The sequence below is a fragment of the Phyllobates terribilis genome, unplaced genomic scaffold (assembly GCF_046119375.1).
Source record: "Phyllobates terribilis strain yellow unplaced genomic scaffold, ASM4611937v1 Scaffold_9__5_contigs__length_417890890, whole genome shotgun sequence".
Taxonomy (NCBI): domain Eukaryota; kingdom Metazoa; phylum Chordata; class Amphibia; order Anura; family Dendrobatidae; genus Phyllobates; species Phyllobates terribilis.
In genome coordinates this window covers 95,824,027-95,850,146 of record NW_027362769.1, presented here as the reverse complement: position 1 = coordinate 95,850,146, position 26,120 = coordinate 95,824,027, and the positions used below count along the sequence as shown (strand labels likewise).

The window sequence follows — 26,120 nt, the reverse complement described above, 5'->3', positions numbered from 1 at the left end:
CCTGACTTGTTTAAACAGTTAGTGGGAGCCAAGTGGCTCTCCAAAATCGATCTCCGGGGGGCATACAATTTGTTACGAGTGAAAGAGGGTGATGAATGGAAAACTGCTTTTAACACTCCGGTAGGTCATTTTGAGAATCTGGTGATACCTTTTGGTCTTACCTATGCACCTGCATTTTTTCAGAACCTTATTAATGACATCCTGAGACCTTTGATTGGTAAGAATGTGGTTGTATATTTGGATGACATTTTGATTTATTCACCAGATCTAGAGTCCCATTGGCAGAGTGTGCGTGAAGTTTTGCAGTTATTGAGTGGTAATTTACTCTTTGCTAAGCTGGAGAAATGTGAGTTCACTGTGCAGAAAATTAGTTTTTTGGGCTACATTGTCTCCAGCGAGGGCTTTGATATGGACCCTGTGAAGGTTCAGGCTGTGCAGGAATGGCCTAGGCCTATTGGTTTGAAATCTATACAGAGATTTTTGGATTTTGCCAATTATTACTGGAAATTCATTAAGAATTTTTCTCTAATTGTTAAACCTCTAACCGATCTCACTAGGAAAGGTGCGAATATGGCCCAGTGGACTACTGAGGCCATTGAAGCATTTGAGTATCTCAAAGAGAGGTTCAGTTCTGCCCCTATCCTTATGCAGCCTGATGAGACCAAGCCTTTTTGGTCAAGGTCGATGCTTCATCGGTGGGGGTCGGAGCAGTTTTGTCTCAGGAGAACAAGGATGGAGTACATCCTTGTGCCTTCTTTTCGAAAAAAAATTCGGAAACCGAACTGAATTATGATGCTGGAAATCGGGAGTTGCTGGCTATTAAATTTGCGTTTGAACATTGGCATCATTTTTTGGAAGGCTCTAGATTTCCTATTCAGGTTTTCACAGATCATAAGAATTTGATCTATCTGGATGCTGCCTAGCGCTTGAATACCCGTCAAGCTAGGTGGGCACTTTTTTTTTCCCGGTTTCATTTTTCTGTTACCTATATCCCTGGTACTAAGAATGTTATAGCCAATGCTTTGTCTCGCAGCTTCTCTCCTACGGTCGGTGCCGAGGAGGAGGAGAGCATTTTACAGGATGGAGTTGTGGTGGTGGCGTTGGACTCCGTTTTGGAGAATTGGATTCTGAAAGCTCAAGATGATGCTCCATCTAACACTCCCCATGGATGGGAGGTTGTTCGTTCCTAGAGTCTTTAGGAGAGATTTGTTTGTGGAGTGTCATGAGTCTCGGTTGGCAGGTCATCCAGGAATTTCGGAGACTAAGAGACTTATCAGTCGCAGTTTTTGGTGGCCTGGATGGCAGAAGGAAGTCATCAAGTGGGTGCGTCAGTGTACTGTGTGTGCTAGGTCAAAGGCTTCACATACTCCTGCTGCGGTGTTGCTTTGCCCTCTGGAGGTTCCTAGTGCGCCTTGGACGCATCTCACAATGGATTTTATTACTGATCTTCCTGTGTCCGAGGGTTTTACTGTCATCTGGGTGGTTGTGGACCGTTTTAGTAAGATGTGTTATTTGGTTCCATTCATTAAGTTGCCCTGTGCCAAGACACTCGCTAAGGCGTTTGTTAAGGAGATTGTCAAGCTCCATGGCGTTCCCACGAATATTGTTTCTGATAGAGGACCTCAGTTTGTGGCTCACTTTTGGCGTGCTTTTTGTGACAGGTTGGGAGTCCATTTGTCATTTTCATCTGGTTATCATCCTGAGTCTAATGGACGGACGGAAAGAAAGAACCAGGATGTTGAACAGTTTTTGCGTTGTTTTGTGGCAGACAATCAAGAGGTGTGGTCTGAGTTTCTGCCTCTCGCAGAATTTGCTCTTAACAATCATACATCCTCCTCTGTTGGGTGTTCTCCTTTTTTTGTTGTACTGGAAGACATCCGTCTTTTGGTTCGTTCTCCAAATTGGGGTCGGCAGTGCCGGAGGAGGAGAATTTTTCCAGTGATTTGGAAAGAGTTTGGACTAATGTACGTTGCAACCTTCAAGAGGCTAACAAGAAGTCCGTCCAAGAAATATTTTGACAGGAAACGTAAAGAGGTTTTGTTTACTGTGGGTGATATGGTTTGGTTGTCCTTGAAGAACCTGCGGCTGAGGATTCCCTCTAAAATACTGGGTCCTAAGTTTGTGGGTCCATTTAAAGTGCTTCAGGTTGTTAACCCGTCTGCTGTTAGGTTGGATGTCCCTACTTCCTGGAAGATTAATCCTGTGTTTCATGTTTCCTTGTTGAAAAAGGCTGACGTATCTGATAGGGATGCCACTATCACAGTTCCTCCTGTGGTGGAAGACGGCGAATATGAAATTTCTCGTATCTTGAGTTCTAGATGGCATAGAGGGAGATTACAGTATCTTGTCTCCTGGAAGGGTTTCGGTCCCGAAGACAACTCCTGGGTAAGGACGGATGATGTCTCTGCTCCTAGGCTTGTTAAAGCTTTTCACAGGAGGTTTCTGGATAGGCCTGGGCATGGAGGATCCGGAGGATCCTCATAAAAGATGGGGTACTGTTAGAACCCTCCTGTTTGTTTTTCCCATCTTGTGTTTTGCGGTCATGTGACCATCTGCCTTTATATTCCAGCTCTGCCCTTCTGGCTGTGCTGGACTTCAGTGTTTGACTGTTTCTCTAGCCTGGTGCTTCGGTGCCTTTCTCTGTCAAGTTTGCTTGGTCCTCTGGGACCTCTAGTACATTTTGTCAGTTTGTCTTTTTGTGTTCTGCAACAACTTCTGTTTAGGAGTTGTCCCATTTTTGTCCCAGTCCTTAGTTCTTTCAGGGACCCCTCCCTTAATTCTATAGGTCTTCGTTCAGACTAGCCGAGGACTAAGGTGGGTCTGTTCACTAGGAACAGGCAGCCCGCTACATCGTAGGGATTCAGCTTAGCCTTACTGTAGGGACAGCTTTCCCCTATCTTTCCTTAGTTCATGTTGCAGATCATAACAGCGGCATTCCTACCCCTGAAGACATCAATCGCGCTATGTGTATTTTGTAATATGAATAATGTCATGCATCTTTTATATATTGTGTAATGTGAATTGTGATGTAATGTGCCATGCGATATGTTCCTGTGTGATGTTAGTAATGTATAATATTGGATGTATAGCATAAAACATAGTGTATAAGATAGGCAGTACAGGGATAGGTAGTTGACTGTATTTTAGGTAATGGCATTAGGGTAAGATAGAGTTAAAGGGATATTCCCATCTTCAAGATCCTATCCCAATATGTAGTAGGTGTAATAATAATAATAATGTTAGCAAATGCCTACTATTAGAAATGTAGTATAGTATTTTTGATTCGCTATGTCTCTTTCCTCATGTGCAGGTATCGCAGGACCTTAGGTATCCATGGTTACGACCACTAGCAGCTAGCTAACTAACTGTCACTTTATCAGTGGACATAACCATGGATACCTAAGGTCCTGCAATGCCTGCACATGAGCAAAGAGACATAGCGAATCAAAAATACTATTCTACATTTCTAATAGTAGCTACCCCTTTAATGTTTGGGACTAGCCCATAGTGGGAGGGGATTATTGTTAGTAAATTGAATGCTTCCTGTAGATAGTTCGAGTTTAGAGTGTAGCATGAGAAGTGCTGCCCTTGAGGTGATCCGCAATAAAAGGAGATTTAAGAAGAGGGATAGCGAGATCCTAAAGATGAAGTCACTGACTAAGCATAGTGGCCTTCTGGAGGAGGAATCCGTGGAAAGGACGCTGAGTCACAAACCCCAGAGGTTGCAAAGCTGAAGGTAACGAGTCTAAACAGGACTGAATTCGTGCGACTGGTGGGGGTCCCGAGTAGTAGATCTAGGGTACCAGAAATAGGACACGGAACCGCTGAGCGAGTAGAGAGATTTGCTGATCAGGACTGTGGCAACAATCTAGGTTGTGGCAAAGTAGTGTACGAAACAGTGTGTCTGAAGAGGTCAGCCCAAACCACCGGTTACAGACGGCCTTCCATGGGCGTGATTCCCACACAGCACAAGTCCCCACACTCAGCCAGAATCCATACTTTCATGTAGCGGGCCGGGGCATAAAAGGAGACGAATGTCTCACCTGTGGCTGCTGCCCCGTGTTGTGCTACATATGAACACTTTATCTACTTTTTCTGCAAGAAACGGGAAGCTTTATTTTCGGATTTAAACCCCACCACCACCACCACCCGCCTTTGAGTACCTTAAAAGTTTTTTTTCTTTCAGGTTTGTGGTCATAGATGGAAGAATGTTAATTTTATGAGTGAACACAAGCAGCCACTCGGAGTATGCTACTCAATACCTGCCAATTTACGCACAGACTTAAGCAGAAAAATATGTCCATGTTATAGAGGTAAATGCTACTGATTCCTTTAATTATTATTTTAAAAAAATTTAATAATTATTCTGGCAAAATGCTGGTGAGGAGACACATGGTTATTAGATAACAAGTGGTCTAAGTTGCAGACTTCCCTTTACCAGTCCGGGACCATACAATTTTATAAGCATAATTTTGCCTCCTAAATACTGTGTAGCCTTCTAAACCCACATAGGTTAAGGGACCTGTCAATAGATTTTCTCCATATGAACTAAATTCACCACCTTTAAAGGGAACCTGTCACGTCCTAGTTGCTATCTATACTGCCCCCATTGCTTTGTTAGTGATGCAATGTGCTGGAGTGAGGGCCTCAGTAATCCCCTCCGATGTAGACAGTTCAGCACTGACACCACTAGATCAGAGTTGATTCCAGGATCCTCATACACTCTGCTGTCTAGTCGCCTGTACTGGCTTTTTAATGTTTTTATTATGCTGTTTTATGCAATTGCTTATGTTAGTGGAGCAAACATCACAAGTCAAAAATGATTTTTTTACACTGTTATATAATTTATGGGTTTGGACAAAATTATTATTTTTTTTTTGATTAATGAAACCTACATTTTTATTGTCGCTTTATGTAATATAAAAATTTTTCCTTATTGGTGATTGTTCAGTTTTGCCAGAAGGTGACTCTTCCCATTTGTCCACAGTCCTGTCCGCAGCACCGACATTGTGGTCACTGGAGAACACTGCTGTTATAATTTACCCCACTTTTATGATGATTCTGTCGGCTGCTCCGTCACCCTCCCCGCAAATCTCCACCCAATCTTAGTTTGAAGTTTATTTTTTGATTCCCTCACTCCAGCAACTCCATTCTAGTCACCTTGGTACTGAATCGTCTAGAGTGGAGTTTTTCATAAAGTCCCGGATATCCCCTTTAATGAAGAGTGAGAGGGAGAAAGCTCGGCCACTTTGTGAATTTTTTTTTAATTAATAAAGTGAGTTTTTCTATTATCGCTTTTTTGTAATATAAAAAATTACACATAGCTCTGATTGTTTAGTTTTGATAGAATTAAAATTTTCCTGTATGTCCACAAGTCTCAGCCAGTGACGGAGCAGCCGACAGAATCATAAGAATGTACAGCACAAAAGTGGCGTAAATTATAACAGCAGTGTTCTCCAGTGACCTTAGACATTCCTGTAATAATTTGTCACTTCTGTGTTGTACATTATGGTGACAGTTGGGGGCGCTCTTCTACTCCTCTCCCGGTGGAGCTCTGCCCACTCTTCCCAATGTCGGTGCTGTGGACAGGACTGTGGACAAATGGGAAGAGTCACATTCTGGCAAAACTGAACAATCAGTGATAAGGGGAATTTTTTAGATTACATAAAGCGACAATAAAAATGTAAGTTTCATTAATCAGGAAAAAAAATAATTTTGCCCAAATCCATAAAATATATAACAGTGTAAAAAAATCATTTTTGACTTGTGATGTTTGCTCCATTAAAAACATGAGCAATTGCATAAAAAAGCATAAGAAAAACATTAAAAAGCCAGAAGAGGCGACTAGACAGCAGAGTGTATGAGGATCCTGGAATCACCTCCGATCTAGTGGTGTCAGCAACTAGAACGTGACAGGTTCCCTTTAAGTCGTCTTTACTAGCACTCCAGCAACCTGTTCATAAGTGCCAAGCTCACCCACATATCACAGAAAATACCTTTTATAATATTACCATGACATATGCTAAATGGCATGCTCTGGTCCGATGGGTGTTGCTGGTCTTTGATCTGAATCGCACATAAATGCTGCCCTCTTGCCTTGAATGATGTGGCTGACATCCTCTACGTCATCCATAGCTTGTTATGCCTGCGCAGCTCTTGTTCTCTACTGTGCAGACGTGAGACTTGAGAAGACTCCTTGGATCATGTAAGAGACGTCATCCGCATCAATCAAGTGTTAAAAGGCTCGGATGCCGCACACAGCACGCAGAGAGTATGGCAGAGGTTTAATTCAAGATTTGGTTTCTCCACGCAGGGAGTGTAAATTTAAGTAACACAACAATAAAACAGTAAAATCGGACAATAAACGATTGTGGTTTAACTATAACACGGAAAGGATGAACAATATGGCGCAGCCCCAAAAGTTCAGGCTGAATAAGAGAAGGTAGATTACTGGAGGCTTGCACTTATCTGTCCTTTAGCGATAACTACGTCCGTCTTCAGAAATGTCACTCCGGAGGGTGTCCGTCTTCTGGCGGCAGTGGGCGGTCTCGGGTCTCACCCACTGGGTCCCCAGTCCTTTTGACCACACGACAGCAGTCACAACTCCTTTAAGAGCCATAGCAAGCTCCTCCGGCGTACAACAAACTGCGTTAGGATCACTAATCCCGGGTGCGTCCTCACCCGTAGGTCATCGTCAGATGTCTGGAAAACTGTGGTGATGCAGGTAACTGAACGATCACTTTCTGTAGGCCCGGTACAGACCGCACGCCCCTTGTGGCAAGCTGTGTCACCTGTTCGTCCGTCACCGCAGACAGGTCAGCACGTCTCTATTTCACCGAGGACAGGGCAGCACGTCTCTCTCTCGTTGTCGGCAGGACAGACTGTTTCTCCCCAACTGCCGGTCTGCTCTCCACAACCAACTGTCTCTTTCGCGCGAGCCCAGACACCTGACTTCCTCTCTTCCGTCCCTCTCCTCTGTCCCCCAGCACTGTCCAGGAAGTCCCCCGTGCACTCTTAATCCCGTCCCCTGGCAACACTGGACAGGACCCTGGCAGTTCCAGCGCCGGAGCTCCGCACCTGTCCCTAGGCAAGTCTTCCTTCTTACACTCCCGCTCCCTTTGAGCTCGCCATTCCACGGGCGAGAGTTTTTTCACCAGGCACTCACACTCTCTGACCTCTTGGATGATACGTTGCCAGATGAACTGATCCTGATTGTAGCGGATAGGCGGCACACCAGCCGTGGCTCGTTCGGACCGGCGTAAAGCAGTTGGAGCGCAGGGTACTTGAGAGTCGCTGGGGTTCCCAACTTCGCCCGGCCCAGCCTGACGGAGCGGTGGGCCCTCCTCTCGTGTGGGAAGCTGTGGGCGATGTGAGACTGGGGATCGCAGCCACGATCGTCTCTTCCTCCTCATCATCGTAGACGGGCGCACTGGGTGTGGGATCACTCGTCCTTGTGCTGAGTTCCTCCTTCTTTTCCTCATCGCTAGACAAACAGGGCCGTAACATGCTTCGATGAACGATTCTAGTTGGAGCCGCTTCTTCCCCCTCAGGCTGAACCTCATACACCGGTCCTTCTGGACTAACTCTCCATTTTACTCGATACTTGGTCGACTCACACCGTTTACTCAGCTTGCCCCGGGGTCTCTTGTCCCGTACCAACACCCGTTCTCCCGACTTAAGGGCTGTCCCCCGAAGAGGTGGCGTTTCATGGTGCCTATGTTCCTTAAACTTCTGCTGCACCAACCTCCGAAGAGTCTGCAACCGGTGCCGATGCTTCCGGACCCAGGTAGATGGGCCCGTCCGGGGCCAGTCCTCCACGGGATCTAGTTCGAGCTCGGTGATCTCCCTACCCTTTTTTCCCAACAGCAGGGTATAGGGGGTGAACCCTGTGGCACTATGTACCCGGTTATTATAGACCCACACCAGCTTGGCCACAAACTCCGGCCCGCGTACCTTCCGATCTTCTTCCAAGGTTCGAAGCATCTGGATCAAAGTTCTGTTGAAGCGTTCACAGGACCCATTCCCTTGCAGATGGTAAGGGGTGGTCCTAGACTTCTCGATCTTGTATAGCCGGTGCAGCTCCTCCATCACCCGTCCTTGGAAACACACTCCTTGATCGGAGTGAATTCTCTTCGGACAGCCATAGACTCTGATGAAGTCCCGACAGATAGCCTGGGCAGCAGATTCAGCTGTCTGATCCCTGGTCGGAGTTACCAGGTCGGTCATGACCAGGTCGGTCATGACCAGGCAATGTCCATATCCGAGATGCGCCGGCCCGATGGTCAGGTAGTCGATCATCAACACCTCTAAGGGCGCAGCCGTCACAATGGTCTGGACGGGGGCCCTCTGCTCTGGGGTTTTCACCAACTCACAACTCCGGCACTTCTGGCAGACGTTCTCCACTGCAACTCTTAGCTGGGGGTGGTACACCAGTCTCTGCAGCCACTGGAAGGTCTTTTCGGGTCCAAAGTGTGCTCCCCGCTCGTGTGCTTCCTTGGCCAGTGTCCCGATCACACTCTCTGGAACCACTACTTGCCAAGTGGGGCCGAACTCCCGTATCAACTGGTCCCGTCTATACAACAAGCCGTCCTGCAGGCTCAGTCTCTCCCACTGCCGCAGCATCTTCAGCCCCTCTGGTGTCAGGGTCCCCCTTTCTTCGCGGTTAGGGACTTTTTCAAAGCCACCCACTGTCGCAACCGCGCAATCTCTCCATCCATTTGCTGCATCCGTACCCACTCGTCCCTGGGCCACCCCAACACGTGTCCTTCTTTCACTTCCCCGATCTGTCCCTGTGTAGCGGACAACGGGCTGCCAACCCTTCGGAAGCTGGGCACCTCTTCGGCCTCCAGTTCTTCGTCTCGGTCACGGTTAGGGTGCTCATGGGTCACCCTGGAGAGGGCATCAGCATGCGTGTTTTCAGCCCTAGGCCGGTAGGTGATCTTATACCGTTAGCGAGCCATGCGAGCCACCCATCGTTGTTCCAGGGCTCCCAATTTCGCGTTCTCCAGACGAGCCAATGGGTTGTTGTCTGTCTTCACCAACACTTCAGACCCCGACAAGTACTCTGCGAACTTTTCTGTCATTGCCCACACTAGGGCCAACAATTCCAGTTTAAAGAGCTGTAATTGTCTGGGTTCTCCTCCGAGTCTCGGAGGGAGCGACTCGCATATGCTATCACCCGCTCTCTCCCCTCCTACTCCTGCGACAGCACGGCCCCTAGACCAAGGAGACTTCCATCGGTGTGAAGAACGAAGGGCTGAGAAAAGTCCACGTAGGCCAGTATGGGAGCTTCCGTCAGGGCCATCTTCAAGGCCCTGAAGGCCTCCCCCTGTTCTCTTCCCCATTTCACTGTTCGATTTTTCGAGCCCGCAGGTATCCCTTGAAGGAGCTCCAGTAGCAGATTAGCGATGCGTGTGAAATTTTTCACGAATCTGCGGTAATACCCTGCGAGTCCTAGGAAGGCCCGCATTTCCTTTACAGTCTTCGGGGTGGGCCACTCTTGCACGGCGGCTACTTTCTCCCGAGTGGGCCTGACTCCTTCACCAGACACCGTGTGCCCGAGGTACTCAACCTGCTTGCGGAATATATGACATTTTTGTGGCTTCACCTTCAGGCCGTGATTTCGAAGGTGACTCAAGACTTTCTCCAGTCATCGTAGATGTTCCTGGAAGGTAGACGCATAGACGATGATGTCATCGAGGTAGATCAGTGTGGCCTCAAAGTTCAGATCACCTAAACATCTCTCCATCAAGCGTTGAAAGGTCCTGGGAGCGTTGGTTAGGCCAAAAGGCATCTGATTAAACTCGAAGAGTCCCATGGGCAACACGAATGCTGTCTTGGCGCGGTCGTGTTCAGCCACTGGAACTTGCCAGTATCCGCTGGCCAGATCCAGGGAGGAGAAGTATTTCGCCTTGCCTAGGGCGGATAGAGACTCCTCGATCCTGGGTAAAGGGTACGAGTCTCTTATGGTGCAAGCATTTAGCCGCCTGTAGTCCACACAGAATCATAGGGTTCCATCCTTCTTCCTGACCAGGACGATTGGAGCTGCCCACGGGCTCTGGCTTTCCCGAATCACCCCGTTCTGTATCATATAGGCCAGCATTTCCTTCACCTCCTGGTACATTTGCGGGGGTATCTGTCTATACCGTTCCCGTACCAGAGCAGCATTTCCCGTAGGGATCTCATGGGTGATGGCCTCAGTACATCCAAAGTCGTCCTCATGTCGGGCAAAGACGTCCTGGTACCATCCCAGCATCTCTTCGACCTGGTACACCTGTTCCGTCGTGAGCCCTGTCAAATCAGCATGCATCTGTTCTAGGATCCTTCGACCATCCTTAGTCTGAGTTTGAGGAGACCCCGATCGTACGGTGATCACCAGGGTCCAGGGATCCCCCTTACGGCTGACAATTGTATCACATCTGGCGGTTCCAGCTGTTATGGCATCCCCAGGATCTGGGCCATTTCGGTCCTGGCGGGAAGAATGAGCTCACTCGGATTCAGGTTCACACATCGTACCACCACGTTTCTCTTATGGACAGTAGCCAAGGTCCGCGCTACCAATAGACCCGGAGGCACCTTGTCCACGGTGGTTGGCTCGATCTGAATCTCTACCCCTTCTAGTCGGGTGCAGGCTCGGACGGGCAAAGTGAGGACTGTCTGTCCTGGTGGTAAGGTGAGGGTGTTGGTGGCGGGTATTATCACCTTTCCCAGAACTTTTCCCCCGCTCGAGGTCTCTTGCGCCTGGGCAACCCTGATCAGCTGCTGGAGGGCCTTCCTTTGAGGGGCTCTAGAGTTCCACCACCCTAGCATGAGCTCTCGTGGTTCCCTAATCAGGGTCTGCCCGATTTCCTTCAGCACGTTCATACCGAGGGTCACTGGTGGTCCTGGGCCGGCATCTCCGCCTGTCAGGACGACTCCTTTACTTCCCACATCTTGTCCGCACACCCGGATGCGTAACCAGACTAGTCCTGTGACCGGAATGGGCAGTTGGTTAGCTGCTATGAGCTTTATCAAGGGACCCCCTTCATTTCGTGCCATCTCTGGGTACCTCTGACGGAAATAAGTTTCTCCCATGGTAGTCACTTGAGATCCCGTGTCGATCAAGCAGTGAACCGCCCGTCCGCCAAGCTCGGCCCACACTGTTGGGCTCATGGATATTAAGTCTTCGGGACTCACTGCCTTCCTCCGCTCCGGGTTGCGTCCCTCACACCCGGAGCCCGTCAGTTTAACGGCTGCCGGCACAGAGGCCTTCCTCGACTGGCACAGCTCCTGGCGTAATGCCCCATGCCCCCACAATTCCAACACGTTGATCCCCTGTCTGCAGGGGGTTGTTAGGCCACCCGATTGGTCTCTGTTCCAACCCGGGTCTGGGCTCGTCCTTTACTTCGCCCGGGGGTCTCGGGTCAACTGTTCCGGCTCTCACTGATTGAGCCACTTGAATATTGTACCACTCTTCTCGCATTTCTTGGATCTCCCGCCGCATCTCTCGGGCCCATTCTGGTTCGGCCGTGGGCGATGGGGGCACTGCATTGCCCCGGACCATCTCTGCCAGGGTCACTACCCCCATCTCCTGTTCCCTCACGCGGGCCTCTGCCCCTGCCTCCAGAAATGTCATACGCGGGTTGGTGCGCAAGCGCTCTCGCAAGGCCTGTCTCAGCTGTGCATCTCTGAGGCTGGCTACGAACTGGTCCCTAAGTACTAGGTCCGGCGGCCCCACTCCCACGTCTTCTAGGTTCGTTTTCCTAGTGATGTAAGTGTACACACTCTGTAGGGCGTTGACATATTGGGTCACAGTCTCCCCCTCCCTTTGTACCTGTTGGAACAGTCACATCCTTAACTCTGCCACATTAGTAGGGTCCCCATGCATTTCTTCTAGGATCCGTACCACCTTTTCCACCGTATTTCGGTCAGTGGGGGAACGAAACATTACTGACTGTCGAGCTTCTCCTTCTAAAGCCAGCAAAGCTATCTCTGCTTGCATATCGGTGGTCATTGGGTGCATCCGTAACATGCTCTTAACCCGTTCTACCCAATCCCACAGCATCATGTTGTCTCCGGTTAACTTAGGGAGATTATTCAACATGGCGCCCAGGGGTAGGCTAGCTGTAGGGGCTCTCGCGCTGGCCTGGTCTGCCATGCCTGCAACTGCATCTGGGGACGACATCCTGCCGACTACGCCAAATGTTAAAAGGCTCGGATGCCGCACACAGCACGCAGAGAGTATGGCAGAGGTTTAATTCAAGATTTGGTTTCTCCACACAGGGAGTGTAAATTTAAGTAACACAACAATAAAACAGTAAAATCGGACAATAAATGATTGTGGTTTAACTATAACACGGAAAGGATGAACAATACGGCGCAGCCCCAAAAGTTCAGGCTGAATAAGAGAAGGTAGATTACTGGAGGCTTGCACTTATCTGTCCTTTAGCTATAACTACGTCCGTCTTCAGAAATGTCACTCCGGAGGGTGTCCGTCTTCTGGCGGCAGTGGGCGGTCTCGGGTCTCACCCACTGGGCCCCCAGTCCTTTTGACCACACGACAGCGGTCACGACTCCTTTAAGAGCCATAGCAAGCTCCTCCGGCATACAATAAACTGCGTTAGGATCACTAATCCCGGGTGCGTCTTCACCCGTAGGTCACCGTCAGATGTCTGGAAAACTGTGGTGATGCAGGTAACTGAACGATCACTTTCTGTAGGCCCGGTACAGACCGCACGCCCCTTGTTTTGTGGCAAGCTGTGTCACCCATTCGTCCGTCACCGCAGACAGGTCAGCACGTCTCTATTTCACCGAGGAATGGGCAGCACGTCTCTCTCTCGTTGTCGGCAGGACAGACTGTTTCTCCCCAACTGCCGGTCTGCTCTCCACAACCAACTGTCTCTTTCACGCGAGCCCAGACACCTGACTTCCTCTCTTCTGTCCCTCTCCTCTCTCCCCAGCACTGTCCAGGAAGTCCCCCGTGCACTCTTAATCCCGTCCCCTGGCAACACTGGGCAGGACCCTGGCAGTTCCGGCGCTGGAGCTCCGCACCTGTCCCTAGGCAAGTCTTCCTTCTTACACAAGGAAGGAGGGTCGGCGATTGCGGAGACAGAGAGGTGCCAAGCACAGACCAGCGACACCCATGTTACTGGACCGCATTGTATGCTAATCGGGGGGATTGTAAAAAGGTATTTTCTTTTATGTGAGGGGCAAATGAGCACTCATAAACAAGTTGCTTGAGTGCTAGAAAAAATGACTTAAAGGTGATGGATTTCATTTATATGTGGAAAACCTGGTTACAGGTTCCCTTTAACGTATATAATTAATTGCAATTTATGCATTAACTCAAATACTGTAGGTTTTTGTGAACTAGTAGGAAATACAACCTAGTTGGAAATGATTAGCTGAAAAGTTAAATCCAAAAAGGGTTGTTTTTTATTTAAAATGTAGGGCCCTAAACTTGGATGACTGGAGGATCCTTGGTCACCTTGATGGATTAGTGCAACCCTTACCACCATTCACAAGGTGGTATTTCGGAACATGTTATGATCATTATGATCTTCATAGGGAACGATTTGTCATCCTACTATCGCTTGCACTTGTATCTCCTCTCCCTCTCTTGCCCAATTAATTTCCTACTCCCTATTCATCATCCAAATTCACCCCTTTTCTAGCAGCAATAACTCAGTGATTGGACAATTTTCCCCCAGCTCTGAGGCTTTTTTTATGGATGGAGCTCATAGTAGTTTTTTTCGACCTCATAGTAGCTGCCATGTACACTATCCTTGTAGGTATAATTTGAAGAAACTGGAACAACAATAAGCACAATAGGGTTATACCTGAGTAACACTGGGGAGACCAAAGGCACTGGTACTTACCTGGTGTGGTTGTGTACCCACAACCACTAAAAGGTTCAAGACTGCTGCAGACCCATGGCTTAGAAAATAACTAAATGGAATGATAGGGTTAATTCTGTATTGCCAGTATGGAAGGATAAAAAGAAGAAAAATTTCCAGGAATGCAGTTTAATAGTCAATGCGTTACGAAGTTCCAAACTTCATCAGGACAAAACCGCATTGTAAGGTACAATGAATGGAATCCTTGTAGTTATGACTTACTAAGATGTACATGAAAATAAAATTTCAATTCTATTCACATGTAAAGCACCATGGAATAAATGACGCTATAATAATAAATAATAATATACATGAACCCCATTTAAGAGTAAAACTGGTCAAACTTGTAAAGTGCTTGAAATTAAAATGTATTGTTGCAGCTAAACGCTCAGGTTATTTCAACAGAGGAAATAAATGGCTGCTAGATACCTCTGTAGTTGCTTATCGCCTAGAAAACAAGGGATCAGAAATATTTGTTGAGTAAAACTCCTATGGATGAATACATACAGGTGTATGTAAAAGAAAAAAAATATATTATGATGTTTTTTTTTTTTTAAAGGGGTTGTCCACTACTCAAAAAAACACTTCTCAATCACTATGTCCCCCCTTACAAAACAACAACACCTTATACTCTCTTCCAGTGCCAGCGCTGTTCCAGCATTGTCAGCACTGGCTCTCCCAGGGCTTGTGTGACATTGTTATGTCACATGATTTGGCTGTCAATCAGCGCTGTCTTCACTCTCCCCGCCTTCAGATAAATCGGACATCTAGAGGAAGTGAAAGTTGCGGCTTCTCTCTCACTTCCTCAAGATGTCAATTACGTCCATATGAGAAGAGACAGAAGTCAGCACTGATTGGCTGCAGGGATCATGTGACTTAACAATGTCACACAAGCCCCGGGAGAGCCAGGGCTCACACCGCTGGAACAGCGCTGGCACTGGAGGTGAATATAGGAGTTATTATTTTACCCAAGGGAACCAGAAATTGAGAAGTGGTTGTCTGAGTAGTGAACAACCCCTTTAAATTGGAGAGAAACAGATCTATCTTGTTTGATTGATTGAGGCTGTATGAGAAATCTGGATTGTCAAGTAGTTGGTAATTTAAGTTATATTTCTGGACATTTTCCTTTGTTTTTGTTTACACCTGCCGTTTCTTTGGTTAGTTTTCATATATATATATGTCTTTGCTCATTTTTGCTGTGTTTAACTAACAAAGGCTTAAACAAACAGGTCAGCATTATTTTTTTTTTCTTTTTTAGATCATTTTAAGAAGTTTGGTGAACAACATGGCTCTTGTCAAGCTGGGATTTCTAGTGTATATTTAGATGTAAGCTGGACTTGTACTCTTTAAATATTCTTTGCTTTCAAAAGATGTATTTTCTCTAGTTTAGTTTGTGTGATTTTAGTTCTAAGAATAATACAAAAATGTGAATGGATTTCTCTTTAAAGACATTACTGATATATAACTAGGATATGTCATTGACACGTGATAAGTAGGGTATCATTTGATATGACCATGAGCACAATTGATTGCAAGAATGAACTTGCACTGGCATTAGAAAAGCCTTGTCTCTTCATCTCTGGTGGGCTTTTTAACACATTGTGTTCTTGAGGTCTCGTTCCATTAGCTAGCTCTCTTTCATGGCTTATTCCTGGAAATCCATAATTTTCTATAAAAATCATGGGCATCCTGCTAGAAGTTAAAAAAAAATCTATTTACACTGTGGGGTTCCACAGTGGAAATTAAATCATGTATTTATTGCTTCTTTGCAGGATTTAATCATCATGGGGGCACCGGGATCGTACTACTGGACCGGAGCAATCTTGGTTTACAACACAACAATCAACAAGATCTACTCTTATAACAATATTAATAACACTGTCAAGTATGGGAGCTACTTAGGTAAAAACATACTGATATGCATATATTTAGGGCTTACACATGTGAATGGACACTGTTGTGTCCTGTATATCAAAGGCCAACTTCAGATATAATTTGCAACAAATTGAAATAGTTAAAAAAAAATTGTTATTGTAAGATTACGGTTAAGGGATTTGCTCATGTTCTTCAGAAGAATCGGTTTCATAATTAAAAGTCAGTGAAAGGGTAAAAGGCAAAAACTTTGAATTTTATATTGTTTAGAAACAGGAAATGTTCTTGTGTGTCCTACAGATCATCAACCTATTTCATTACGGGTCACTTCCCCAGAAAAACCAAACCATAATCATTTCATTAGGGAAATTACTTTTAGTATTTCGAATAGAAAGTTCAGGGATCTTTCATTACAAGTTGTTTCATAGCTCTGCTCCATAAATGAACTGAAGAAATATATGGCACTCCCTGGTATAGACATGAGATGCTCAAGTAGGGTTCCAACCTGTTGACAAACGAGCAAGAAACTTGGCACTCAGGTTGCAGTGCCAAGTTTCTTGCGTGTCTACTCCTTAAATGTGTTAGTGTATCTGATCCTTGAGACATATTGTGTAAGTAGCTAAGTAAATACCAGTATATAATTCCTTATTTCTATATTAGGTTGATCACCTAACTGCAATTTTACAGCCTGGTTAGTTTTTAGGCCCAATGCACATTGGCACATCATCCATTTCTTTTTTGCTCATACATACATCCTCTGTATTTTGCCATTCGGGTCCCTATATTTTATATAGAAGCTGTATGATATCAGAAATATACAGAAGTACAGTAGAAGGTTCACTCATCCCTAGGAAAGCCATAATTTGACTCGTCCAAAATGGAGACGTAATGTCGCTGCGTGTATGTGCCCTTCTACACATCGTGAGAACGTATGAAAAAGTTCCAGCTTCCACAATCCAGTAACATTAAAATTGGCTTTTATGAAATAATCCAAGACAAGACAGAGGTATAATAATGCAACGCGTTTTGGATCACTTGTGATCCTTCCTCATAGCATGACAATGTATATGTTATGAAGAAGGATCATAAGTGATCCAAAATGCGTTGCATTAGTGTTGCATTTTTATGCTATGAAAAAGGATCATAAGTGATCTGAAATGCGTTGCAGTTGTGTTGTCAGTGGATTATTTAATAAAACCCAATTTTCATTTTACTGGATCGTGAGAGCTGTAACTTTTTCATATTTTCTCATTGACTCTCAGAACATATTATCTGTGCACCGCGTGGTTGGTGAGCTGGATTTTCTTTATACCTTCTACACAGCACCATATTTTAACTAATAAGGTTAAATTTGACAGCGTTTTTTATTGTTCTAATAAGAACCCCGCACCTATAATGGACCTATGTTTATTCTGTCCTCTCGGTGCACCCAGTGACAAGCTTCCTCATATGTCATTGTTTCTTGTTCTCTCTCTTAGACTCATTTTAGGAAGATTTCTCATAGTGTAGCACATTTATGTCAGCCTTCACAGTGCTTCTGACTGAGCGAAGTCTGACAAGTGGTGGACATCAATAATGTAATATACATGCTATATCTTGGCCCGTCGGTGATCATCCTCCAATTCCGAGTGCCTTCTGTTTGTGCACAGGCGTCTGTAAGATTAGGTATATCAGTTTCTGTTTGTTCTATTAGACTCAATACTTGGTCAATATTATTTTCATATAATAGCATAATAATCACTCTCATGTAGACAAAGAGCAGTTAGAACATTGCAATGGCTATGATTAGTGTCTGTTCCTTCTGTCTACATTAGTATTCTAGAAAATGTTTCACTATTCCGATTCCACATAGAAGGGGAGTTACGTGTTTGCAAATCTACTGTAGCGCCGGCGTCCCTGCCCTCTGCTAGGCAGGGACGCTGTTCCCCTCACCTCCCTGCTCCGTGCCCGGCGTCCTCCTCCCGCTCTGCTGGCAGCGCGCGCTCCTTCCCGGCCACTGTGCTTAGGGCGCGCGAGCGCGCTCTCCCTTCCTCTTAAAGGGGCCGCGCGCGCCGTCCTAAGGAGTCCCCGGCCAATGGCCGGAGGACTTCACCATATATAAGGCACCTCCTCCAAAATGGAGGTGCCCGAGCAATGTTGTTGCACTGTTCACTACTCTGCTTCAGCCCTCAGGTCCCGTTGCCAGTTACCTGCCAGTTACCTGCCAGATTCCTGCCTGATTATCTGCTACCTGCCTGCTAGTCTGAGGTCCGACGGTCTGCCTTACTACTCCTGTCAGTCTGTCTAAGGACCAGTCTGCCCGCTCACCTGGGAGCGCACACCAGCCACCTGCCTGCTTGCCTGAGGTCCGACGGTCTGCCTTCCTACTCCCGTCAGTCTGTCTATGGACCAGCTTGCCCGCTCACCTGGGAGCACACACCTGCTACCTGCCTGCTAGTCTACCTGGAGGCTCCGCCGTCACATGCTGTGACCACCTGCCTGTCCAGTGACTCCTGCTCGCTCACCTGGGAGCGCTCATCTGCTGCCTGTCTGCTAGCCTACCTGGAGGCTCTGCCGTCACGTGTTGTGACCACCCGCCTGTCCAGAGACTTCTGCCCGCTCACCTGGGAGCGCTCATCTGCCGCCTGTCTGTTGGTCTTCCTGGAGGCTCCGCCGTCACATGCTGTGACCACCCGTTTATCCAGAGACTCTCGCCTGCTCACCTGGGAGCTCAAGTCTACCATCAGCCGCCACAGGTCGTACCAACCCTTTACCCAGAGACTGCCCCGGTCACTTGCCGTGACCATCTGCCCGTTCACCCAGAGACTGCCCCAGTCACTTGTCGTGATCTCCTGCTCGTTCTTCCAGAGACTGTCCCGGTCACCTGCTGTGACTGCCTGCCTGGTCGCCACCCGCTCCCTTACAAGGACCGCCCTCTTGTATAGTAGCTCAGAGGTTCCGCCTCCCAGACCCGTTACAGTTTGCTCGGGCCATGGAACCCGGTGGCACCCAAGCTCCCTCGCTCTCGGACCTCTGTCATGAACTGTCCCGTCAGAGGTCCCAACAGGAGTCCATCCTGGGTCACCTGCGGAATGTCAATTCTCGCCTGGACACTCTGACTGCTCCACCAGCAACTACCGCCAGTGCCATGACTCGCAACCCTGCAGCTCCGCTGCCCACCAATACCATGGTATCCCACCCCGGACCCCGGCTTTCTGCACCTCCTCGCTTCGGAGGCGACTCCGCCCAGGCTCGGGGCTTCATTAATCAGTGCACCCTGCACTTTGAACTATTGTCCCACCAGTTTCACTCCGACCGGGCCAAAATTGCCTTCATCATGTCCCATCTCACCGGGGAGGCCCTGGCCTGGCTAAATCCTCTATGGGAGAGAGGAGATCCCCTGGTGTCCGACTTGCCTGCCTTCCTCACGGCTTTCCGGAAAGTCTTCGACGAACCCGGACGGAAGACCTCATCCGCATCGTCTCTGCTACGCCTCCGTCAGGGAAGTCTCACCGTGGGCCAATATGCCATACGGTTCCGTACCCTTGCCTCGGAGCTGGCCTGGGATAACGACGCTCTGGTATCCGTCTTCTGGGAGGGTCTGTCCGGCCGTATTAAAGATGAACTTGCCGGTCGGGACGTTCCTACCACTCTCGATGACCTAATAACTCTTGCCACCCGGACTGACCTACGGTTCCAGGAGCGTGCCAAAGAGGTCACCCGTGAGAGGAGGTTTCCACGTCTAGCTCCTACTTTTCAGAAACCCGTCACTCCCTCCGTCTCTCCCCAGGTACACTCTCCTGAGCCTATGCAGGTCGACCAGACCAAGATGGTCAAAACCCGTCAGGACTTACGCCGTGCCGAGGGGAGCTGCTTCTACTGTGGCAGTAAGGAGCACCGGATCCGTGCCTGCCCAGAGAGGTCGGGAAATGCCTGTGTCTAGGTTCGCTCAGAGAGGTCGACCTAGACAAGAATAAATCCTCTCCATCTCTGCTGCTGTCAGTTTCAATCTTCTGCGGGGAGAACCGTTATTTCGAACTAGCTCAACTGGACTCTGGAGCAGCCGGGAATCTTATTTCACAGTCCCTGGTAGAGAAGTACCGCATCCCCACCAAACCTCTGGCTGTACCCTTGTCTGTTGCTGCCGTGGATGGGGGTCTCTTACCACGCCCCATCCAACTCATCACCGAATCCATTACTCTGCAGGTGGGAATGCTGCATTCTGAGAGTATCTCCTTTCATGTTCTGCCTGGACTCTCTCACGCCCTCCTGCTAGGTCTACCTTGGCTCCAGAGACATGCACCCGTGCTAGACTGGCAGACCGGAGAAGTCCTTCGCTGGGGACAGGACTGCCATAAGACCTGTCTGGTTCCCGTCCATCCCGTCCGTCCTTCTCCTACCCCAGCTAATCTACCTGGACTTCCGATTCCTTATTGGTCTTATGCTGATGTCTTTAATAAAAAGGAAGCTGAGACACTACCCCCTCATAGACCATACGACTGCCCTATCGACTTGTTACCCGGTACTACTCCTCCCCGTGGGCGTATTTATCCATTATCCGCTGCTGAGACCCGGTCGATGTCCGAATATATTGAGGAGAATCTGGCCAGGGGATTCATCCGGAAGTCTACCTCCCCGGCGGGAGCAGGCTTCTTCTTCGTAAAAAAGAAGGACGGCTCTCTCCGTCCCTGTATAGACTATAGAGGCCTTAACCAGATCACAGTGAAAAATAAGTACCCCCTTCCGCTCATTCCGGAGTTATTTGATCGTCTGAGAGGGGCTAGAATCTTCACCAAACTGGACCTCCGTGGGGCTTACAACCTGGTTCGTATCCGTCAGGGGGATGAATGGAAGACGGCATTCAACACCCGGGACGGCCACTATGAATATCTGGTAATGCCCTTTGGTCTCTGTAACGCCCCTGCCGTCTTTCAAGAGTTGGTCAATGACATCTTCCGGGACCTTCTCTACTCCTGCGTAGTGGTGTACCTGGACGACATCTTGGTCTTCTCTCCGGATCTCCAGACTCACCAGAGGGACGTTCGTCAGGTCCTGCTCAGGCTCAGGCAGAATCACCTCTTCGCTAAATACGAGAAGTGCCTCTTTGAGCAGACCTCGCTTCCGTTTTTGGGCTACATTATTTCTCAGACCGGCCTACGAATGGATCCAGAGAAACTGTCTGCCATCGAGAAATGGCCCCGACCGGAGGGGTTGAAGGCCATTCAGCGGTTCCTGGGCTTCGCCAACTACTACCGCCTCTTCATACCACACTTCTCTTCCCGGACTGCCCCAATTTCCGCGCTCACCCGTAAGGGTACTAATCCCAAAGAGTGGCCGCCCGAAGCAGAGGAGGCCTTTCTTTCCTTAAAACAGGCCTTCTCTTCCGCCCCGGTGCTGCATCGCCCGGACGGCAACAAGCAGTTCTTCCTGGAAGTTGACGCCTCCTCCTCTGGAGCCAGAGCGGTACTTACTCAAAAATCATCTTCCGGGAGGATGGTAACTTGCGGCTTCTTCTCTAAACTCTTCTCCTCCTCTGAGCGCAATTATTCCAGACCGAGAGTTATTGGCCATCAAGCTGGCATTGGAGGAGTGGCGTTACCTGCTCGAGGGGGCTCTTCACCCGGTAATAATTTACACTGACCACAAGAACTTGGCTTACCTCCAGCATGCCCAGAGACTTAACCCGCGCCAAGCCCGGTGGTCCTTGTTTTTTGCTCGCTTTGATTTTGTTCTTCATTTTCGCCCGGCTGACAAAAACGTCAAGGCGGACGCTTTGTCTCGATCCTTTCTGGTGTCTGATCTCGAGGAAGATCCGAAACACATCATCGATCCCGCCAGAGTAATGCAGGTGGCTCCCGTGAGTCTAAATCGTCTCCCTCCCGGAAAGACGTTCGTATCAGTACCTGATCGGGAGAAGATCCTTCACTGGGGTCACTCGTCTAAACTAGCTGGCCATGCCGGTCAGAAAAAGACCCTCCAGCTTATTACCCGGCACTACTGGTGGCCTACCCTGCACAAGGACGTAATAGACTTTGTTTCTGCCTGTGTGTCCTGCGCCCGCAACAAGGTTCCGAGACATCTGCCAGCCGGTCGCCTCCTTCCGCTCCCAGTACCTGCTGCCCCCTGGCAGCATATAGCAATGGACTTTATAACAGACCTCCCAGTCTCTGCCGGTTGTACGGTCATTTGGGTGGTCGCTGACCGCTTCTCCAAGATGGCTCATTTCGTTCCCCTGCCAGGCCTCCCGTCTGCACCCGAGCTAGCTAAAGACTTTATTCATCACATCTTTTGCCTTCATGGCCTGCCCCTCCACATCGTGTCGGATCGTGGGGTACAGTTCACCTCACGCTTCTGGAGAGCCACTTGTAAACTACTAGATGTCACCCTGGACTTCTCTTCCGCTTACCACCCACAGTCCAATGGTCAAGTGGAGCGGATCAATCAGAACCTGACCAGTTACCTCCGGCACTTCGTTAATGCCCATCATTCTGACTGGGTGGATCTCCTACCATGGGCCGAGTTCTCTTATAATAATCACGAGAGCGAATCCTCCTCCAAATCCCCGTTTTTTGTAGTCTTCGGTCAGCATCCTCGGATTCCTTTTCCTGTCTCCACCTCTGTGGACAACCCGGCTGCGGAATCTCTCGTTAGCAAATTTTCCTCCATTTGGGAGAGTACCCGATCCGCACTCCTTCAGTCGTCCAAACGGATGAAAAGACACGCTGACAAAAAACGCCTGGATCCTCCACAATTTCGTCCCGGAGATAAAGTCTGGCTCTCATCTAAATATGTCCGGCTCAAGATACCTTCTTACAAGTTAGGGCCTCGGTTCATCGGCCCCCTGGAGGTCATCAGTCAGATCAACCCGGTGGCCTATAAATTGAAACTCCCGGCCAACTTACGGATCCCTAACTCCTTCCATGTATCTCTCCTCAAACCTGTGGTACTTAACTCTTTTTCCAAGTCTACAGGTACGCCTCCTGCTCCGGTTTCTGCTGAGGACGAGTTTGAGGTAGAGAACATTCTTGCCACCAAAAGGGTAAGAGGAAAGACCTTTTTTCTAGTAGATTGGAAGGGGTTTGGTCCTGAGGAGAGAACGTGGGAGCCCCGGGAGAACATCCATGCCCCTCTTATCCTTGCTAAATTTCTTTCTGGCCTAAAAAAGGGGGGGCCTAAAGGGGGGGGTACTGTAGCGCCGGCGTCCCTGCCCTCTGCTAGGCAGGGACGCTGTTCCCCTCACCTCCCTGCTCCGTGCCCGGCGTCCTCCTCCCGCTCTGCTGGCAGTGCGCGCTCCTTCCCGGCCACTGTGCTTAGGGCGCGCGCGCTCTCCCTTCCTCTTAAAGGGGCCGCGCGCGCCGTCCTAAGGAGTCCCCGGCCAATGGCCGGAGGACTTCACCATATATAAGGCACCTCCTCCAAAATGGAGGTGCCCGAGCAATGTTGTTGCACTGTTCACTACTCTGCTTCAGCCCTCAGGTCCCGTTGCCAGTTACCTGCCAGTTACCTGCCAGATTCCTGCCTGATTATCTGCTACCTGCCTGCTAGTCTGAGGTCCGACGGTCTGCCTTACTACTCCTGTCAGTCTGTCTAAGGACCAGTCTGCCCGCTCACCTGGGAGCGCACACCAGCCACCTGCCTGCTTGCCTGAGGTCCGACGGTCTGCCTTCCTACTCCCGTCAGTCTGTCTATGGACCAGCTTGCCCGCTCACCTGGGAGCACACACCTGCTACCTGCCTGCTAGTCTACCTGGAGGCTCCGCCGTCACATGCTGTGACCACCTGCCTGTCCAGTGACTCCTGCTCGCTCACCTGGGAGCGCTCATCTGCTGCCTGTCTGCTAGCCTACCTGGAGGCTCTGCCATCACGTGCTGTGGCCACCCGCCTGTCCAGAGACTTCTGCCCGCTCACCTGGGAGCGCTCATCTGCCGCCTGTCTGTTGGTCTTCCTGGAGGCTCCGCCGTCACATGCTGTGACCACCCGTTTATCCAGAGACTCTCGCCTGCTCACCTGGGAGCTCAAGTCTACCATCAGCCGCCACAGGTCGTACCAACCCTTTACCCAGAGACTGCCCCGGTCACTTGCCGTGACCATCTGCCCGTTCACCCAGAGACTGCCCCAGTCACTTGTCGTGATCTCCTGCTCGTTCTTCCAGAGACTGTCCCGGTCACCTGCTGTGACTGCCTGCCTGGTCGCCACCCGCTCCCTTACAAGGACCGCCCTCTTGTATAGTAGCTCAGAGGTTCCGCCTCCCAGACCTGTTACATCAACTATATACGTTCACATACAGAGTAACCCTAAGGTCTTTTGGCTTTTGCTCAGAGCATTATTGAAGCTGTTCTGTTCATTGATTCATTTTGCAGCTTTATGCTATGTGCGCACTTTGAGTATTTGGTTGCAGAAATTACTGCAAGGTTTCTGCATCTCATGCCGCGTTTTTGCATGCGTTTTTTGAATGTGTTTTTTAATGCGTTTTTGTACGGCAATGAATGGTTTTTGGAGCTAAATAAATATATTCGAAAAAAGAAACGTGGGACATCACTTTAACCCTTGGATTAACGTTGGACCAGAGGTGAGTATATTGGATAATTTAAATGATTAAAGAATGTGTCTGTTGTATTTCAAATAAAGTGTTTTAATCTCGGTATGTGTGTTTATATAACTTTTAATTTACAGTTTTAGTAATGAGGGTGTCTGGTTGACACCTCTTCATCATAATACAGAGTGTCTCACGAAGATCTGGGACACTTCTAAAGCAGTCATATCAGTAATCACTGATGTGACTGTTCTACAGTACAGCACTCTATACACTGAGTAATCACTCTTGTGTCAGTGTATAGCACTGAGCTTCCGGGACAGAGGTCACTCATCAGCTGATGATCACGCACCCATGCAGTAAGTGAGGTCACCGGAGCTCATCAGCTGATCATCAGCTGATAAACTCACGTGACCTCTCTCTCGGCAGCTCAGCACTATACACTGCCGGGAGCGAACACTCTCCTGTCAGTGTATAGCATGCTGCCGGGTGATTGGATCGCCGTGTGACCCTCGGGATTACGGCTTATAGGTGAATATTACGTGTTTTTTATTTTAACATTCATTTATTTTAACTTTTTTTTTCACTGTGAGCACAGACACCAGCTGATGACAGCTCCCAACAGAGGCGCCTGCTCTCGCAATCATAAGCGGCAGCAGCCGTAGGCTGATGGGAGGAGTAGTCTTTCATCAGTCGATGTCTGTCATCCGCGGTCAATTCTTTGTGCGTTTTTATTGTGTTTTTGACCTATTGACTTCAATTGAGTCAGTCAAAGGCGCAGCAAAAATTCGCAGCAAATCTGCAAATATTTTTATACCTGCGTTTTTTCTGCGGATTTGACTGACTCAATTAAAGTCAATGGGTGAAGAAATGCGGAAAAAACGCACAAAGAATTGATATGGTGCAGATTTAGATGCAATGCAAATCCTGACAGGAAAATTCCTGATCAAATGCACAGCACTTCAGGATTGTCATTGCATTAGCTGGCACAAGGATTTCCTAGCGTTTTTGGCCCATTTCTGCATGGAAAAAATGCTGCGATAAATGCACCAAAAACGCACCGTGTGCACACAGCCTTGAAGATCCGCATCCCTGAAGGTAGATATTGCTCACAGAGATGCATTTCAAGGTTTTCCAATCACGCCACAAATATTGCCCGTTTTGCCAGTCCCTAGAAATGATGATACAGTAAATCGCTCATTAAAGATCAAGGTGTTATGATGTGTTTTTCCTCTATTTACCTTTCATGCACAAGACAGGAAGGTCTACAGAACCTCACCCAAAAGGGTTTTGCATATGTTTCCATGGTTTTTAGCTTAGAAGAGAAAGGAAGTGGTTTCTACTTATATGTTTTTTATTTGTCAGCTGTTTCTAGTATTCAGTTTGGAGCTTTTTTATATACATTTATGTGTTTATACCCCTCATTATAGGAAAAAATAATCTATAGCACATCTCCACAGGCCCAAATCAAAGACAACCCTTTACTGTAACAATACAGTGCTAAATTCATGATCAGGTAAATTTCAAAATTGCTCCCCTTTTTATTTTTCATATGATCCAACAAATAGACATGGTTGAAACAATGCAACCTGCTGTAGTTGATGCTTTAAAGGGAGTCTGTCAGCAGATTTTGCTATGTAATCCAAGGACAGCATGAGGTTGGGCCTGAGACACAGATTTCAGGAATATGTCACTTATTAGACTATGTGCTGTTGTTTCCATACAATGAAAGTTTTATCACAGGATGTTATATATGCCTGGACGACATGACACATGAGATTTAGTCTTACCACGCCCCCTCCTCTGATAAGTAGCTCACTGTCAATAGACAATATACACAGAAAGATGCGGTGTGGGCAGGGT

General features: G+C 48.2%; 1 protein-coding gene across 1 annotated transcript in view; it reads left to right on the top strand.

Moving 5' to 3' along the window:
• Positions 1-26,120, top strand: part of ITGA4 (integrin subunit alpha 4) — a 229,014-nt gene that overhangs the window by 48,601 nt on the left and 154,293 nt on the right. Inside the window, exons 4-6 of the mRNA XM_073646796.1 lie at positions 4,187-4,313; positions 15,133-15,200; positions 15,647-15,776. Coding sequence (XP_073502897.1) covers positions 4,187-4,313; positions 15,133-15,200; positions 15,647-15,776 — 325 coding nt within the window. The remainder of the gene's footprint in view (positions 1-4,186; positions 4,314-15,132; positions 15,201-15,646; positions 15,777-26,120) is intronic.